This window comes from Pteropus vampyrus, unplaced genomic scaffold, assembly GCF_000151845.1.
Source record: "Pteropus vampyrus isolate Shadow unplaced genomic scaffold, Pvam_2.0 Scaffold18, whole genome shotgun sequence".
Taxonomy (NCBI): Eukaryota; Metazoa; Chordata; class Mammalia; order Chiroptera; family Pteropodidae; genus Pteropus; species Pteropus vampyrus.
In genome coordinates, this window is record NW_011888799.1 from 5,727,088 (window position 1) to 5,747,617 (window position 20,530).

Sequence of the window (20,530 nt, forward strand, 5' to 3'; positions counted from 1 at the left end):
TTGAAAATGTTTTCTTAAATAACCTTTAAACATGTTTTAAAACCTTCAAAATGTTCACCTTGGTTACTAAAGAAAGAGGGGATAATAAATGACAAAGTTATAGAACTATAAGAATAGAATGTAATTCATTCATTCCACAAGTATTTGAGTGTCTACCATTTGAGAGGCTTTGAAAAGTACTGAGTGTCTACCACGTGCCAGGCATCGTTCTAGAATCTGGGGATACAAAAATGAACAAACGGGGTTGGGGGAATAAAACTACGATTCCCACAATATCTTGCGCTTCCGCCTTTTCCCAGGTGAGCGCTTCTTGCCATTATTCTCCTCTCGTGATTCTAGCTGTGCAGAAAAGCCCCGCCCATTGATACGCCATTTGCGGGGTCCCTCCTCAGGAGACGGACTACAACTCCCACAACCGCTTCGTGGGCTTAACGTCTTCCCGGCTGTGCCCGGGACGACTACAGTTCCCAGAAAGCTTTGCTTCCTCCCCTGGGTGTTATTGCCCCTTTCCTGGTGCGGGACACGGTAGAAGCTAGCGACAGTGCCAGTCCTGGGGTTTTCTGTGTCCTTCCCCGGGGCAGGGACGAGGCAGTGACTTGACTCGGGCGCTGAGCCCAGGGGGCAGTGCAGGAGGCCGCTGTCCCTCCTGGCCGGCTGACCTCACGCTGCTTGCCGTCTTCTCCACCCGCCGCCGCGGGGTCGACTCGGGACCGACTGCCTGGGGCAGAGGTGGCGATATCGACCGCCGGGGCTGTGGCGAAGCCGCGGCCCTTGGGGCGGCGGTAGCGGCGTCAGCGCTGGGGGGGAGGAGGAGGGAAGATGGCGTCGGAGCTGGAGCCGGAGGTGCCGGCCATCGACCGGAGTTTGCTGGCATGTTCGGCTGAGGAGACCGCGGGGGTGAGTGCCGGGACCCGGGCGGGGACGCGCGGCCGCCGCAGGCCGAGCCCCGTGGGAGGAACCGACTCCTAAAGACTCTGACTTGGGGTGACCACCGTGCCGGGCTCTTCTGCCTCCCCTGCTGAGGAGCGACTCCGGGAGACCACGGATCCTGCCCCCTTTCCTTCTCTCTTTACCCTCAAAATGCTCCCAGAGCAGCTCTGTGCACCAGCCACCTTTACGTTCCCTTTCTGCCCAGAAGGACCAATTGCTTTTCCATTATTCTTCCTCTCCCCACACTCCCATTAAGTCCCCAACACAAGGGCCTTTGCAATTTATGTCAGATCTTGTAGTTGGGAAGGGAAAGACGCTTCCTAGTGTTTTGAGTATAATCACCCTACTTTATCCTTCTGATTCCTTTTCCTGAGATAAGCAGAGCATTGGCTCCTCCACCGAAACATGCTACCTTAACCGAGTCCCTACTTTGGTTTGGGACAGCCCTGAGCACCAGTGGATGCAAACGACACTGTTCTCCCTTTTTGCCCTTTCTGGTGCGTTTTTACATTCGTTTGGTTGATGAATGTGCCAAAAGTGGTGTCTCGACTGAATGTGAGAAAGTAGTAGTGGAGGCTGGAGATTAAAAAAAAATAATTTTTGTAGAACTTGGGGTTTAGTTGGATGGAGAACAAATGTTATGTAACTTTGGGAGAGCAGCTTTCAGCAAATAGAAGTTAATGTGAGGTTTGGTCACAGCATAGTGAGAGCAGTTATGCCCCAAATTTTAACCATTCGGACTCAGTATTGTACTGAAACTGTAATAGAAATGTGCTTGTGTAAGTAGCAGAGTTGTAAAATGATTACTTTAATAAACTAGATGGCATTTTTCTTCAGGGATAGGGAACAACTATTAGAACAGATTGTCCAGAATGATTATGAATGGACCAAAACAACTTAGGCCCCACCTCTAAGGCCTTCAATTTAAAAAGCTATTAGAAAGGAAGTGAACTTTGAACCCAAGTCAACAATTCGAATGTTACGAACAGAATTTTAGTGGAGCACTGTGGGACTGTTGGTCAGTGAGGAGTTACTTTGGGTGAATTGATGACACTAAGTCAGTGGAATAAATGACAGGAGTAGAGGTGACAAGTTTAAAGAAATAAAGATTGTTGAATGATAAGTCTGCTTTTTTTTTTTTAAACCAACTGGTTTAGTCTAGGTCTGTTTTCATTCACTTTCTGCTTAATATTACAACTGCAAAGATTTCAGTGCCCATCGGCCTTCATTTATCCAAAGACTTGAAAAATAAAATGAAAGCAGTGTTATAAGTAAACAGTAAAATAGTAATCATGATGTTCCCTATCCATGTCACTCTTAATAGCCATATTGACATCTAATCTGTTACCTCAAAGTAATTTGTTTTTTACTCCTACTGAATTTTTTGTCTGTTGGCCAAGTGATATAGGCTATGTACTCTATTTTCCCATTTCTAAAAGTGCAAACTACCAAATGATTAGAGCTTCAACTTGTTGAGGTTCCTGATGAAACCAGTTATAAAACTGGTGCTGGAGACCAATGCTCCTAACTCTTGTACAGTGAAATTCTCAAGGTGATGCGGGGTGGGGGCGGGGGCGGGGGGGGGAGGAAATGCGATCAAAATTTATTAACTTGGACTTAATTTGAATTTGTGAAGATTACAATCTGAGCTACATTTTACTTTTGCTCTGTTTACTTTTAAATGGTTTTCTGAATAGTAAGGTGAAAAAAATGTTTGAAGACCAAAAAAATTTCTTAAAGAAGATGCAAACTAATATTAAAATACGAGATTCTTCCAGCTATGTAACCTGGCTTTACTTTGTGTGGAGTGTATTGTCTGTTTTTAGTCAAAACAGCATAACGCCGAAAACTGTTCTTTCAGCTTAGTTTCCAGTCCAGCTCTTTATCACAAATTAAAATGAATTATAAATTTTTCTCAGGTTAGAACTAAATTTTAGAGTGTAAAAAGGTAAAGAAAGCTAATTACTTATAAGCACTAGTGTCATCTTTCCCATACTTTGTTTACACACTGCTTCTCTAGGACTTTTAACTAGTATGTCTCACAAATAAAAGTATGTAAGCACTCTCTTCAATAACTTTAAGATATTAAAGTGGCCCACCTTTCTTGGTTCCAGTTGATTCCACAACTATGGCTTTCCCAGCACTTCACGAGGCTATACGTTTCATATTCCATGGATTTGATTATAATATGTTCCAGTGGATCGTTATGATTTAAAAAGTACATGTATTGTTTTTTCCTAATTATAAAAGAAATACATATTATAGAAGTTTTGTGTAGTTTTATGTCTATTGGTTATTTTTTGCTTTAAAATTTTTCACGGTTTTATGTATAATTCAAATATATAATTCAGTTCAGTAGTTTTTACTATATTCACAGAGTTGTACAACCATCACCACAATCAGTTTTAGAACATTTATCTCCCTAGATTTTCCAATTCTGGAAATTTCATATAAATGGAATCTTACAATACGTTATTTTTTGTGTCTGGCTTCTTTCACTTAAGATAATATTTTCAAGATTCATCCATGATATAGCAAGTATCAGTACTCCGTTTTTATTGCCAGATGATATTCCATTGTATGCATATACCATATTTTATTTATTCATCAGTAGATAGACATTTGGGTTGTTTGGATGCTATGGACATTGCATACAATTTTTTTGTGGGGACATGTTTTTATTTCTCTTATTCCTATACCCACGAGTGGAATTTCTGGCTTATATGGTAATTCTGCTCTTAATGTTTTGAGGAACCCCTAAATTGTTTTCCAAAGTGGCTGCATCGTTTTACATTCCGACCAGCAGGATATGAGGGTTCCAGTGGATTTCTCCACATCCTTGTCAGAACTTGTTGTCTTTTTGATTATAGCCATTCTGTTGGCCGTGAAGTGGTATCTTATTGTAGCTTTGATTTGTATTTCCCTCATGACTCATAGTGTTGAACTGAACATCTTTTCTTTTTCTTTTTTTTTTGAACATCTTTTCATGAGCTTACTGGCTGTTTGTATATCTTCTCTGGAAATTTAAATTCCTGTTTTTTGCCTGTTTTTAAATTAGTTTTTTTTTTTTCTCTTTTATTATTGAGATTCTGTTTTAATTTAGGAATGCTTTTACTTCATTTCTAGAACTCATGATTTGTTTAAATTTTTCTTAATAATATAGTCTGGAAAACTCCATTTCAGCACTAATGATTGTTGTTTTACAATTAATTTATATGTCGGTTATCCTTGTTTGAAAGCAAAGTCAAATGTGGTTAAAGGATAGAATTTTAATCAGGTATAGAAAAATAGATACTGTAATAAAAGGCTACCCTCTAGGGATTCTTTCTTTTTGTGTTTAGTTGCTCTCTATCTCAAGGCTTAAATTTAGCATTCAAAAACAAGAAAGCTTCTGGAAACATTGTCATAATATGTTTACTTTAGTGGAATGAGTTGACAGTTTCTTTACTTCCCTATCGAAGCCTTTTAATAAGATTGTGCTCATTACTCTGTTGTGCACATTGGTGTGACAGCCACAAGTGTCTGAAATAAGGACAAATTAACATGTAACGAAATTAGAAATCTTAATTTTTCATGTTGAACACTTACATAGTTAGCTTACATTAGTGAGAACTAATGTAAAAAGCTGTAGATTTATTCTTTTGAGAAATATGTGAGCTATTATTCTGAAAGGTAGCCAGAACGTTTTTCCTCCTGCTTACTTTCTCTCACAGCTTTTTTCTTCTTTTAAACTGTGTTGTTGCCAGTCACTAATTCATCAGTCTCTCTGGTATAGAATTCTCATGTAAAGGTACTTTATATATTTTTTAAATTTAATGGCATTAAGATGCATATAATAGATCCCAAATCTGTTAGATGGTTTTGCATTTGGAGCATATGCCTGCCTTTCTTAAACCATATTTTTATATCTTGTTAATAATTTTTAATATGCAATGTTATTTAAAATAAAGTGTTTTACTAATAATATATTTTATGTAAGGTGGCTAATTTTCTTTCTTAACCAGAAAGAAAGAAAATATTTGTTTTTTCAAATATCAATAGAAAAACAAATATCAAAGAAAAACAAATTTGATATTTGTTTCTGAATTTTTTAAGAAATCTGTGAACAGATTTAACCTTCAGTGTTGTTGGAGCTACAAAATAACGTAATTTATTTTAGAAAGCATCACTTTTTATTTCTCTTGGATTAAAATTGTGCAGAAGTGACTTTTAAGAGAAATGAGAACATAAACATATAAGAAAAACAAAAATTGTTTTAAAAATAAAACCTTTAAATGTGTTGTAAATTAAAATTACCTGAAGCATAACTTTCTACGATCAAGGTGAATTCTCTGAATCTCAGTGCTTAACTTTTCATTCATAAGCAGTGAATTGCTTAGAATAATTTGACTATCTTCATTCATATTTGAAATAGGGTCTGCTGACAAGTGGGTGAAAAACTGAATATTTACCTATGAATGTGACCAAAAAAGTGGTTTTTAGTTCAGAGAATTAGATTCTAGTTTGTTATTGGTTAATGACTCTGCCTTTTACTGTTGACTACTATTTTTCTTGTCGTTTTATAATTATTGAACTCTGTATGTGTGAGAGAGAGTGAGATTGATTGATTGATTGATTGACTGACTGAGAACCACTACTCAGAAGGAGGAGAGAATCTTTAAACCTGTGGGATTGTCTGTTGTTTTAAGAGTAGTTTAGTCTCTTTCTACTTGCATAAAGCGAACACAACAAAGTAACATTTGAAAAAAAATAGTTTCACTTTACGGGTGAACACTTTTTCACTCTTTTTGGTCCCTTAGGAACAAGATTTTTACATTTTTATTAAAAGTTCTCTGAATTGATAAATTGACTAGAAAGTTAACATATACCACCTCATGAACTCTTTAAATCTATATGTAATTTTTACAATGAAGGAAATGGGCTGAAGACGGTACAAATAATAGTTAAAATGAAAATCTTTTACTGTTATGGTGTTAGACATCGCTTGAACATAAACTCTTCTTTTTAATGAGGGTGTCATTTGGAGCTTAGGTTGTAAGCCATAGATAAACACTGGACATACAAATTAGCAGTTCAGTTAACTTTGTTTTTGTAGAAATGAGTCATTTCACGTTTTCTGATTTAAAAAATTTTAATTGGTTTAGAGCCAAATGAGTTGTAATTACATAAAGTAGTATGGAAGACAAACATATAGACAGAATTGGCAGTGAAAGCAGGGGTAAATGACAGAATACAGGAAAAAGATTTAAGATTAAGGAAGTAGGGAAAAGAAAGGAGATGGTTTGAAAGATGCTTTACCTGGGGCTTAATCGGTTTAGTTTTTAAAGACTACAGGTCCGGGTCTGCTTTATCTCTGCTTTCATTAAAACCATATGGAGGATCTTTCTGCAGTGTCAGTGTTATGTGACACTAAGTAGTGTAAACATATTTATAGTCATTCAGTTAACAGATTTTACTGAATGACCACTGGGGCCAGGTTCTGTTTTATATTTGGGGGATATGGAAACCAGAGATGGGGATGAAGAATGGCCTGACAAGACATCTTAGAGAAAGTGAAACATAAACTGAGATCTGAAGAATGAGTAGAAAATAGCAGAGAGAGAGAGGAGCCAATACAGGTCAGGAGGAGGAGACAGGAGAGTATGATACAAGGCAAAGGACCTTGTACACCATGTCAGGGGAGTCAACTTGATCCTCAGTACGGAGGAAGCTGAATGATGTGATCAAATTGTCATTTTGCAAGAATCACTCTGGTAGTGAGGTTAGAAAATGGACTGTAGAGGAGTAAGACTAGTGGGGATCACCAGTTTAAGACATTGTTGCACTAAATTTGGTGAAAGATAGAAATGGGGGGTTTGGACTAAGGTGGTAGAGATAATGACTCTGGAGATGGAGAGAAAGAAATGAATAGATTCAGTAAACATTTAAGGAGCCTAATGGACAAAACTTAATTGGATGTTGGGTTGAGGAAGAAGGAATCTTTTCAGGTTTTTCTGGTTTGGCTACCTGGATAGATGCTGGTATCTGAAATAGAGAAATGAAGAAAATAGGGGTTTTTTTGGTGGGTAGATCATTAATTAGTTCAGTCTTGGGCATATTGAGTTGGTGTCTTGAGAGGAGGGAAAAAAAACTTTCTTCTGTTTCTCTCTACATTCACATCAGTACTCTGGCTACCAAATGTGTGTATTGGGGGCGGGGGGTCCCCACACCAACCAACTCTTATTCCCTGCAGACACCAACTGGGTGTCCTACAGTTCAATTCAGTTCTGACACTATAAACCTAGAGTTAGCATTAGATACCACAGATTAAGGGCTCAGCCTCACAAGACTACCTCCCTTCCCCACTTCATATGCCAATCACAAATAGTGGGTCCTCAAGTTACCCGCAACTTTTGTCTGACTTGGCTACAAATAAAATGACCCTTTATTTGGGTTCAATAATTTGCTAGAATGGCTCACGGAACTCAGGGAAAACAAATGATACAACTCAGGAACAGCCAGATGGAAGAGATGCATAGAACAAGATATGTAGGAAGAAGTGTGGACCTTCCATGCCCTGTGCCAGCACCTCTGTGTGTTCACCAACCCTGACATTTAGGGGTTTTTAATGGAGGCTTTGTTACATAGGCGTGATTGATTAAATCATTGGCCCATTAACTTAGCCTCCAACCCTTCTCCCCTTTCCTGAGGTTAGGGGTGGAGACTGTGAGTTCCAATCTTCTAATCTCATGGTTGGTTCCCCTGGCAACCAGCTCCCTAAGGGGACTTGTTATGAATAACAAAAGACTCCTTTCACCTTTATCTCACTTATCACTTAGGAAATTTCAAGAATTTTAGGAACTCTGTGCCAAGAATGAGAAGAAGACCAAATATGTATTTCTTATAAATATACCACATTACCACATTATCTGTTAGATACCTAAGTATCATTGTCACAAGTAATTGGACATAAGGAGTTGTGGACAGAGAAAAGTGGCTGTTTTTGGTTTTCAGCAGGGAGAGCAAAGAGGAAAGGGCTCACAGGTTGATCAGGAAAAGAAGGCATAATTGATGGAACAAAGCCTCTTGTGGACTGACGGTCAGTCCACAAGAATGTGGTATTATCATCTCATATATTAATCAGAAATATAACTTAATGTATTGCCTGTTTATATTCACTGTGTGCTCTCCTATCAGCAAACTGACTAGAGAATCTAAATTGCAGTCAGAATATCGGGATGATCACTTCTAAAGGTTATGTAAATGCCTAATCACTATGTTGTACACCTGACCCTAATATAATATTGTGTGACAATTATATTTGAAAATAATTTAATAAATTGAAAATATTTGAACAAAGCACTAGAAAGGAAGTCAGATGGGCTTAATGGCTAGTGTCTTATATAATGATTTGTGGTCATTCTCCTATACTGCCTATAGAATGTTGCTTTTAGAGTCCAGGAAAGGGGCTAATTTTACTTTAAGTAGAATTCTAAAATATTTTGGATTTTAATAAAGTTGTAAATTTTACTCTTTTTGGAAAGAAGACATACACTGATGAGTGTTGTCAACAAAATTATAAGACTCATCATTATTTTGGTACCTAAAAGAAAACAGGTTTATTCAAATTAGCAGTTTATTGACATTGTTTAAAACTAATTTTTTGTTGTTGTTATAGAAATGGCTGCAAGCAACTGACCTCACTAGAGAAGTGTACCAGCATTTAGCCTACTATGTACCCAAAATCTACTGCAGGGGTCCCAACCCTTTACAGGAGGAAGACATGCTGGCACAGCATGTTTTGTTGGGACCAATGGAATGGTACCTTTGTGGTGAAGATCCTGCATTTGGATTTCCAAAACTTGAACAAGCAAACAAACCTTCTCATCTTTGTGGTCGTGTTTTTAAAGTAGGAGAACCCACATATTCTTGCAGGTAAAATATTATAATTTTCTTTCTAAAAGGCTCTTGTTTTTACTTGATATTTTTTTCTGAAACCTTACATTTTTATTTTAAAAGTGAAATATAAGTATGCAGCAAATAGGTACAGTGCAATAAATAATTATGAAACAATTATGTAATTATTTTCCAGGTCAAGAGCTAGAACATCACCAGCATTCCAAAAACCCACTGTGCGCTTTCCTCCTGCTCCATAATTAAGTGCTACCCTGCTCTTGTAATAATCACTTCCGTGGTTTTCTCGATAATTTTTCAGTGACAGTGAATCTTTTTGATGTTTAAATGATCCCAAATTTGGCCTGTGGGAGCCCCATCACACTAGCTTCTTTGTCTTTTTCGCATGCCTTTGTTAGTTCTTGAGTGCTGCTTTACCTTCTGGCTCAAGATGTCCACAGCTCACTTTGTACTCACTCTGACCTATATGTAGAATCACGTTACTAGACCAAAGCAGGTCCTAATGCTCAGGAGTTGCCAACCAAAAGACGACTCCCAAGATGATTTTATGAGAAGGAACTTTCTTGCGAGTCAGCAGGAGAGGACACATCGGGAATCATTCTCAGAGCACTTTGTCTCTGAACAAAACATCTCATCCATCTTTATTAGGGGTAATTATGCATATACATCAAGGTAGACTTTGTCATTGCATGTATAGGTGAGGACATTTCCAGCACAGGTACAGTCAGGAAATGTGGATATATATATATACTGTGTGTTCAAAAATAGTGGAAAAGCTCTGTCCCTGGGTGGAGATTTTAGTATTAGAATGAAGAAAGTTCATGAGGAGGTCACTGGAAGGTCCTTCATCTGCTCCATCTGGTCTCAGGCAGTTTCACCTGGTTCACCGCCCCCCTCCACCCCTGGTCCTGAAAACCATCCTGGGCTTGTTCCTGAAAAAGTTCTGGCAATCATCAACGTCAAGGATTGCCTAGATATGAATGAACATCTGATTAAGTCTTGGTCTTTCTGTGAAACTTTCAGCAAATTACAAGATAGCATTATACAAACCTTATACTTTTGGAATGTGGGGTTACAGGTTAATCAAGGCAAAATTATAAACTCTAAACAAAGGTTAATCTATGCTAAGTTATCTGGTGGCTACATGCCTAGGTTAGGTTACGCTCAATTCTGCAGGGAGTTTCCTTTTAGTTAAGAATGGTAGTTAGAAACCATGATCTGGGTGCTCTATGTACTTGTTGCTACGAGGATGATGACTTTTTTTTAATGTTGCAAATTGAGTATCCAAGGGTAGAAGATAAAAAGGAAGGTGCCTGTCTCCTTTATAACCTTCTATTCTTCTCAGAACTAGTCATTATTAACATCTTCTTATGTTTCCTTCTGGACTTATCTATGCATATGCAAGCCTGTGTATATAATTATCTTAAATGTACATATATGCAAACATACATACCAAAGGAAATACATTATATATACTGGGCTAAATTTTCCTTTCTCTAACAAAATCTTGCCATGTTTATATCAGCTAATATAGCTAGATTGTGTTGATGTACTATTAATAGAGGCATTGCATAACATTTTCTTCCATAAGACTTTTTCATGTAAGACTTTAATAAGCTTAATTTTGGTGAAGGCCTCTGGGTGTCTGATAGTCTTTATCAGCATGGTTAGAATACTAATAAAGATATTTTTATGTATAGAAAGACTGCCAGATCTAGTTTTTTGTCGATCTTTACAAAAACCTCTTAATTGAGTTCTTAATTGACGTTTGGCGCACCAGAGCTAGTTTAACCTTATAGTTTACAGGTGAGAAAACTTAGCTTCAGTTGTTCCAGTAAAGGAACCAGTTCCAAAGCATACATTTAAATGGCATATCTTTTAATTTTCATTTGAGTTCCCTCAGTTTTTCTTTGATTTTCATGATCTTGACACTTTTGAAGATTACAGGCCAGTTACTTTGTAAATGTCAATTTGGGTTTGTCTGATAAACTTCATGATTAGAGTCAGGTTGCGTCTTTCACAGGAATATCACAAAAATCACCTGTTCTCTATCAAGGAGCATATGATTTTGATTTGGTCGATAAGCGATGTTAACTTAGATCACTTAATTAAGGGGTTGCTGCAAGACTTGTGCACTGTGAAGTTACTCTTTTCCCCTCCATAATCAGTTTTGTTGGGAGTAATTTGAGACTATTAAATAGCCTGTTTCTTATCAAGTGTTCAGTTTTCATTTATTTATTTCAGTATGTATTCATAGAGTCCCATTATTCTTGTGCTCAGATTGTTCTAGATTTGACCACTGGGAGCTCCTTTAAGCTGTTGTCTTTGTTCTTTTTAATGCCCCTATCATTCTTTGAGAACTTGTTTTTTCTTTCTGACACGATGTTTCAGGCACATCTTGGGCTTTTTTTCCAGCCCTAAAACCAACCATTTCTTCAAGGGGCCTGCTTCCTTTTTAGTGGAGATTCTTGTTTAGAAATAAGATACTAGGTGTGCTTGTTGCTGTTGGTATGTCACTAAATCCAGGCTCTCTGAGTGGATCTGTAGTCTGTATCTGTCTGTGGATACATATTGAAAGAGTGATTAAAAACCATGCATTTACAATGATCTCTCTAGTTTTAGTCCAACACCACAAGATTCTCGTTTTCTCCCTTTGCATATTTGTAACGCCCTTTTCTGAGGAACCTGATTATCATCCTAAAAATATTTGCTTATTTAATCATTTTCCTGTGTGCAGCCATTCTCTTGCTACTGCTGTCACTGCCACCCAGCTCTGCATAGTTGCCCTCCTTACCCCATTTGGGCTCTACACCCTATGCTGGGCCATGGTGGTCTTCCCACCACCCCTTGTTAGGGCAGATATAAAATAAGTCTTACTTTAGGACAGTTGGTCCTTAATCCAGGTATTGGCCTTTCTGGTATCTCAGCTGGATGTCTGCCTTGACCAGAATTCCAAAGTCCTCTAGCAATGCTTGCTAGACTTCAAGTATCTCTGTGGCACTCTCATCCACTCTCCAGTAAACTTGGAGAGTGTTGCCCTGTGTATGTGCAGCCCAACATTCAGCCAAGAACTCATTTACTAATGACCCCCACCTAGACTTCTGCCCCTTCCTGACCCCTCCTATCCTGTACACATTCCACTTTTCTGGTTCCCCGACCCACAGCTTCCAGCCATTTTACCTGCCCCAATCTCTGATCTACTCTCAGCTCAGCAAGACCTTCCACTCTGCTTAGACTCTAGCTCACTGTGCCACAGGTGAGGATTCATGCCCTCAGTGAGAGGCAGGGCCATCATGGAACTCACCTCATGAATTTTCCTTCTCTTAGTTATTGAAGCCTAGTGCTACCTGTTCAATGCCTGGAAATAGTTGCCTCGTGTATCCACCTAGTTTTGTGCTTGTAGACAGTGGGAGCATAGTTCAGTACCAGTTATTTTGTCATAACCAGAATTGGAAGTCACTTATGTTTGTTGAGCACCTTCTGGGCACCACATTTAATGCTAAGTGCTTTATATATAATCTTGTTTAATTCTTCTATAAACTTTTGAGGAGATGGGTTCGAATGGTTAAATGACTTACCTGCAGTCATAAAAATTGAAACCAGGGCTCTCTGATTTTAAAGTTCATCTTTTCATTTCACCTTTCTTTGATTCTCAAATATTGGTCTCATGACTTTTTTACTCATACTCAGTAAAATGAGGGTAAAAGTAGGAAAAATGTACTGAGGTTTTTTTTGCAGTTAAATTCATTTCATTCCTAAATTTGGAGAGATACTCTTTGTTGTTAAAATATTGGTATATAAAATGAAGGCAATGAATCAAGTAATTTTGTTTTTTAATTTTTTAGAAAAAAAAATTTGCAGCACTTTTCTGGTCCTTATTCTGGTCCCTGAAACTTGGAATTCTGGGAACTACTACACGCTAGCACTCTGATTCCTAACCAGAAAATCGAGTTGCGTTGCACTGTTGTCTTCTGTACCAAGTACATGCAAAGAATATTAAATAAAAAGTATATTTGGGCTGGAGAAAAAGACTTTATGGTGACTCAGAATTGTGGCCTTGGCTTGAACTCTCTTCTCCTACATTACTGTTTCCTTCATTATATAAATATTAGGTGCTCAGCAAGTATTTGTTGAGCGAATGTCTGTTACATTGTTCAAAATACAGAGGACCGTTGTAAAGATGTTGTTTTGCTGTTTCTACTTTAAATAGCTTGACTATTCATGTTTGTTGCACATTTCCATACTTGTTCTAGTGGCAGTATCATGTTTATTATAAGCCATCTACTTTCTAGGATGTTACTCATAGTTATATACAGGAATTTTTTCCCATTCTGGATATGTAAGATTTTTTAAACCAAATACTTAGTCTTCAGATAAGTTACTGAGCCATCTCAAGCAGAGAGTGGTAGAGATAGTTTTACTCCTTTTCTGTCCAGAAGTAAATGGGTTTCTATTGTGGAAAACCCATTTATTTCCAGTGAAAAGAGCTGTGTCTTCAGTTTCTTGCTTTTGAAAAAATTTGAAGACTTGATCTCTTTAAGACTATTTCTTTTTGACATGAATAGTCCAGAGATTGAAATCAATACTGTTTTAGTTTTTAAAATATTAGCCACTTCTAACTGTAACTATGATACATGAATGAAATTTTACAGTATATATTGTAATTGTGGCTTTTTTTTATTTCACAATTTATCTTGGAGATAGTTCCCTGTCAGTATATATAAATCTACATCATTGTTTTAACTGCTGTGTTTCCGTAGCAAGGACAGACCATAATTTATTTGATTGCCCTATGTAATCAGAAATGGGGAATATCTAGGGTTTTTTTTCCAGTAGCAAACTGTGCTACAAAGAACACATACATATTTGTATGCATCTATTTTTACATGTCTCAGTATTTTTCAAGGTAAATACCTAGAAGTAAAATCTGAGTGCTGTGTCACTGTGTTGTCACTGTGACCTTCAAAGTATTGGAATGTCCCTCGTCTACCATACTTTCTCTGACCTGAGAAAATGACAGTAAGTGGGCAGTTGATATCTCCAAGATAATCTAGTTTGGATTCCTGTAGTTATCTAGAAGGAGTCTTGTATTGGTTTGGAGGTTTGTGATAATTTTTATTTATGATTACATAAATAAAGGAAGTTCTTTTTGTTTGGTTCAGAATCGAACATAGAAGTACATGGGGTACAATACGAACTTTACATTTATGCCTTTAGACGTTAGGAAATAGTAGAACTATGAATAGATTACTACATGGTAATTCTTTCATGTAAAGAAACAGATTTATATTACTAAAATTTTCCTATTGGTACATATTTGAGTTTTTTAAAGAGAAAATTTACGTATTTTGAAAGGCACAAATCTTAGTTGTATTTTTTTAACAATAGCTAACATTCTGTCAATATATAGAACATTTATATAGAACAATATATAGAACATCGTGTAGCTCACATTCTGTCAATATATAGAACATTTCCATCTGAGTAGAAATTTCCCTGTTAAAGCTTCAGCCCTTACATAACCACAATTCTGATATTTTCTCCTTAGATTAGTTTTGCCTGTTCTAGAACTTAATAAAAATAAAATCATACTCCTTTGTGCCTGATTCTTTTACTCAGCATGTCTTTGTCAGATTTATTCAGAATGGTACTATTGTCAGAAATTGGTCCAGGTTTTATTGCTGCGTAGTAGTGCATTGCATGAATGTACTGTAGTTACCCATAATCCTTTGTCCCTCTGCTAGACATTTGGGTTGTTTCCAGTTTGAGGCTATTATGAGTATAGCTTCTATGACCTTTTGTTTGAGCAACTATTCTCTTTTTTTTTTAGTGGAAATTTTAAAAATTTAAAGGAAAGAAAAATGGTAATTTATTTCATAAATCATATCAGCTTTTGCAAACATTTTAAGTGCAACATTATTATTATGTACTTAGTCATACTTTATGTTTACTATACCAAATGACATAAATCTCATACTGTTAAAAATCTTCAGCTTTTTGTGACACATTTTAGGAATATTAAGACACCATTAAGATATGCCTTTCTAGACTAATCTAATACAGTGAACACTCTTAGCTGATACATTAGTTGCTGGCTATGAGCATTTGTAAACAAGTCTTTTTGTAGACATGTTTAATTTTTCATAGATAAATCTCTAGGAGTGGAATAACTGGGTCAAAGGGCAGATATATGTTGAACTTTATAAGAAACTGCCAAAACTTATTCCAGAATGGTTTTTCATTCCCTCCAGTAATGTAAGAAAGTTTCACTTGCTCCAGAGCCCTACCGATATTCGATATTGTCAGTCTTTTTAATTTTAGCCATTCTGTGTAGTGGTATCATTATGGTTTTAATTTTCCCTGACGACTAATGATCTTGGTACAATTTTACATGTGCTCATTGCTCATCATCTAACTTCTGAAGATTTTGTTCTTTTGTCTTTTTTTATTATTATTATTGGATTATTTGCCTTACTATTGGGTTATGGAGTTCTTTCTATATTCTGGATAAAAGTACTTTATCAGACATTTTTGTAAATATTTTCTCCCAGTCTGTGGCTTGCCTCTATGGTATCTTTTGATGACAGAAATTTTTAATTTACCAGTTTTTTTTATTTTGTGATATTGTTTCCTGTGTTTAAGAAATGCCTCCTTCTTCTAGTGGCAAAGCTATTCTCTTTGTTTTCAACTACAAACTCTGAAATTTTAGATATTACGTCTGTGTTTGTGATCCATCTCAAACTAATTTTTTTTTATGGCTTGAAGTAGGGAGTTGATCTTCCTTTATTACATGTGGATATCTAGTTCCAGCACCATTGATCCTTTTCCCATTAAATTGCTTTAGTACTTTATCAAAAACCCCTTTACTGTGTAAGTGTGGGTCTATTTCAGAACACTCAATCTATTCCATTCATTGATATGCCTATTCTTATGCCAATAACCACATTGTCTAGATTACTGTAGCCTTATAGTAAGCCTTGAATTGATTAGTATAAATCTTCCATTTTCGTTTCTTTAAAAAAATTTTTTTTGTCTATTTCATGTCTTTTGCATTTTTATAATTTATAACTTTAGTATCAGCTTGTCAGTTTTTATTTTTAAGACTGTTGAGATTATGATTAGAATTGCATTGAATCTATAGGGGAGAATCGACATTTTAACAATATGGAGTTTTCTAATCCGTAAACATTTCTCACCATTTACTGAGGTCATCTTCTTAAATCTCTTTTAGCAGTGTCATGTAGTTTTTAATGTAGAAGTTGTGCACACCTTTTGTTATATTTATTTGTAAGCATTTTATGATGGTATTATTTTTAGTTTCTTAGTTTTAGTTTCCATTTTTCTGTGAGTATAAAGAAATATAATTGGTTTCTGATATTAAACTGTGTCTGTCCTGTAACCTTGCTAAAGTTAGATAGTGATTCTTACAGTAGTTTTTGTTTTGTTTTTTCTTCCTCAGAATTTTTACATAATCATGTCTTCTCTGAATGGAAACAGTTTTACTTTGCCTTTTCCAATCTTTTTGCCTATTATTTCTTTTTTGTGCCTTATTGCACTGGTGAAAGTGGGATATCCTTGCTTTGTTCCCAATTTTAGGGGGAAGGCATTCAGTCTTTCACTGTTAGGTATGATGTTAGGTATAGTTTTCTCATGCATACCCTTTATCTCATTGAAGAAGTTCCCTTCTATTCCTGGTTTGGTGATATTTTTTGTGGGGTTTTTTTTGTTGTTTTTCTAAATAACTATTGAATGTTGTCATGTGCTTTTATTACATCTATTGAGATTATCATAGTTTTCCTTTTTTATTCCATTAGTGATTGCATCGATTCATTTTTTATTACTGAGTTTCAAGTTTTTCATTACTGAGATAAACTCCACTTGATTATGATGTATTATAACTTTTATATATTTCTGGATTCAATTTGCTAATGCAGTGTTAAGGATTTTTGTGCCTATACTCCATGAAATATATCAGTCTGTCATTTTCTTTAAATTTCTTTGTCCGGTTTTGGTATACAGAGTTATGCCGACCTGATGAAATGAATTGAGAAGTATTCCCTTTTCTTGTATTTTCTGAAAACTTTGTGTCAATTTGGTATGATTTGTTACTTAAATGTTTGTTAAAACTTGCCAGTAAAACAAACCATCATGGCCTAGTGTTTTCTTTGGAGGAAGATTGATGACAAATTAAATTTCTTTGGTACTTATTAGAGTTATTCAGAATGTTATTTCATCTTGTATCAATTTTGGTTTATTGTATTTTTCCAAAAAATATATTTCATTGTATAATGTCAGGTTTATTGACATAAAATTGTATATAATATTGTCATGTGCTATTGATGTTTGTTGGTATCTGGTGATGTCCCCACTTTCTTTCATTTCTGATACTAGTAATTCATGTCTTTTCTCTTTAATCAGATTTATTAATCTTTTCAAAGAATCAATTTTTGGCTTTGTTAATTTTCTCTTTTATCCGTTTTATTGATTTATGCTCTTATTGGTATTCTACTTATTTTAGATTTAATATGTTTATATTTCTTTAATCTGTAGATTATTTACATTGTTTAATTTCTGATTATTTGGGGCTTTCCTAGATATCATGTTGTAGCTGATTTCTGTAAGGTTTCAGTTTTGAAATTTATTGAGACTTGTTTTATAATTCAGCAATATGGTCAGTCTTAAACATTCCATGTAAACTTGAAAAAGTATATTCTGCAGTTGTTAGATATAATACTCTCTGAGTGTAAATTAGGGCAAAGTGGTTGATAGTGCCATTCAGATCTTCTATATACTTACTGACTTTTATGACTAATTTTATCAATTATTGAAAGGGATATTAAAATCTTCTAATGTGATTGTAGATTTGTTTATTTCTTTAGATCTATCAGTTTATGTTTCATGTATCTATAAGCTATTTTAATAGCTATACATAGAAATTTATACTTTCTGTCACTACCTGATGTATTGACCCTTTAATCATTATGAAATGTCAGTGTTCTTTATTAATTCTGGTAACATTCCTTATCTCGGGGTCTATTTTATCAGATTTTAATATAGCCACTCCTTTCATAACGTATGTTATACTTATTTCCTCCAGTGATTGCCCTAGAATTTGCAATATATAGTATTTACAACTAATCAAAATCCACTAAGAAATTTTTTCTTTATCCTTACTTTTGTTGTTTGTCTTTACTTGTTTGCCTTTACTTTTTGTTGATTTTTTGTTTGTCTCTTTTACTTTTGAAGGATAGTTTTTCAGATATAGAATTCTAGGTTGGTGGGTTTTTTTTCTAGCAACACAAGAAGGTAAAGTGCTCAAAAAGGTGAGGGCATGTTGAAAGGACACAGAAGCCAACCTAAAAGAGTTCCCAGTGGCACAGCCGAAACAATTTGAGCAATAAAATAATTAGTTGTGGTATTAAATTATAACCCATAGACTAAATTATCCGTGAGTTCATACTGATATAACCAGATATTTGAATAAATAAACAAATGGGGGAGAAGGGATATTTTCAGTAGCTTTCCTATACTGAGGAGTTCTAATTAATAAAGGAATAAGGGAAGTAAAAAACCATTAAGCAAATAACAGTAATAATTGTAGGCAAGATCCATTGATAAATGCAACAACTAGTGGGAGAAAGTTTGAGGAGAAATAAGAGGATATTTGCATAGTCACAAAGTATCTCCCTAAGAATATTTAATTACAAAAAGAACAGTAGCAACTTTACAGCAAAGAAATCTGGCAGATATCTTTTTAACAAAGTGAGCCAAGTTAATGTCACTAGTAGTTAGACATATCAAATTAACCTCATATGCATCCTGTTATGATGTCCTGAGAAGCACTCAGCATCACTTCTGTGGTATTCTTACCAGAAATGCATAACTCAATCTAATCGTGAAAACCTCAAACAAACCCATATTGTGGGACATCTGCAAAATAACTGACCAATACTCTTCAAAAGGGTGTGGTCATGAAAGTAAAGAAAAAAAAACTAAAGAACTGGCGCAAATTGGAGGAGTCCAAGGAAACAGGATATCTGCTGTAACGTAGGATCTTGTATTGGATCTTGGAAGAGGAAAAGGGACCTCAATGGGAAAACTGATGACCTTTCAATAAGATCTCTAGTTAATGATGTGCCAATGTTAATTTCCTTGTACATTAGGTAAAGGTATCAAGGAACTCTGCTGTAGCTTTTGCAACTTCTCTGTAAGTAAAATTACTTCAAAGATAAAAAAAAATAAAGTAAACACCACTTCAAGAAATTTAGAAAAAGAACAGTGGAGAATACTCGAAGGAAAAAGAAGGAAATGAAATGGTTAGAAAATGAAACAAAAATAAAAGGTTGAAATATTGATTCTTGCAAATTATTAAGCCAATTTTCTGGCATGACTGAAAAAAAGAGAAGATGCAGATACACAAAATGAAAAATGAAAATTGAGAAGTACACTCACTGCATGCCTTTTAATGATGTCACATCTTGCAAAAGCTGGTCCTCTGCATTGCTGTAATTAAAAAGCAGATACAGGCATCCCTCGCTTTTCAAAAGTTTGCATTATACCACTTTGCTTTTATGAAAGATCTGTATAACTATTTGTTTTCTCTAACTGAAAGAAATTCAGAGAGGATTTTTGCTTTTATTAAAAAGGCGAAAAGTGAAAATAGTGTTCAGCGTTTTGTTTAGCAGAGGCAGCACGCACCCTAAGCAGCAATGGTGGCACTGCTTTTACTATAATTAGTGTTATTTTAGGTTTTGTGTTATTTGATATGATTCGGTAGGTTATTTTGGGGATCTAGAGACACTAAAGAAATGTTTTCCATATCAATTAATGATAATTGCTTCTTTGCTTTATGCCATTTCAGCTTATGAAAGGTCTCATAGGAACATTCTCCTTTTGGATAGCAGGGGAAACCTGTACCTTGTGGAATAGGAAATGAGGGTGGCAGTGTACAATCTAATTCTGAAAGTGGAGCACTTGTGCAGTGCCTAACAGGTATTAAATTGTTTGAGCCTAACTATTTGAGAAACAGAACTATTAATCATTTCTTTTAGTCTAGGGGTACCCCCAAAAAACTATTGAGACACTAAAGATGCCATGAACCAAGGTTTGGCAACTTCTGAAATATGAGAATTATGAACAACTAAATGCTAAAAAAATTTGATAACTTAGATGAAGAAGATATATTTATAGAAAAATGACAGGCAACTTTGAATACAGTACAAAAAACAAAGCTCTTCTCTCCCCAAAATCCCATACCTGGATAGCTATCCAGATGAAATGTGCCAAAGTTCGAAGGACAGTTCATTCCTTTCTTAACACAATTTGCTACAGAAAATGAAAAGAGTGAAAACTGCCTCTTTATGCAGCTAGTATAGTATTAATTTCAAACCCTCATAAATTCAAGAGGAGACATTATAAAGCTATTTCTCTTATTAAGGTAGATGAAAAGATCCTAAATAGTATATTAGCTTTCTGAATCCAAGAATGTACTGAAAGAGTGATACATCATGATCAAATGGAGTTTAGTTCAGTAGTCCAAAGATAGTTCGTCTTTAAACCAGTTATTAATGTAATTCACTAATTTAATAGTTGAGAAGAGGAAAATATGTTTTTGATCCAGAAAAGCATTTTATAAATTTCATTAATCGTTTATGATATAAATTCTTAGCAAACAAAGTATATGTAAGGGTACTTTATTGAATATTTG

The 20,530-nt window shown here is 35.5% G+C and overlaps 1 protein-coding gene across 3 annotated transcripts in view; it reads left to right on the plus strand.

Annotated features, from left to right (window-relative positions):
• The first annotated feature begins 441 nt into the window (after positions 1–441).
• Positions 442–20,530, plus strand: part of UBR2 (ubiquitin protein ligase E3 component n-recognin 2) — a 98,256-nt gene continuing 78,167 nt past the window's right edge. Inside the window, exons 1-2 of one of the 3 annotated variants that reach the window (XM_011354634.2) lie at positions 442–897; positions 8,588–8,844. In XM_011354634.2, coding sequence (XP_011352936.1) covers positions 820–897; positions 8,588–8,844 — 335 coding nt within the window. In that variant the 5' untranslated portion in view covers positions 442–819. The remainder of the gene's footprint in view (positions 898–8,587; positions 8,845–20,530) is intronic. The other 2 variants (XM_011354633.2, XM_011354632.2) reach the window with 2 other exon arrangements.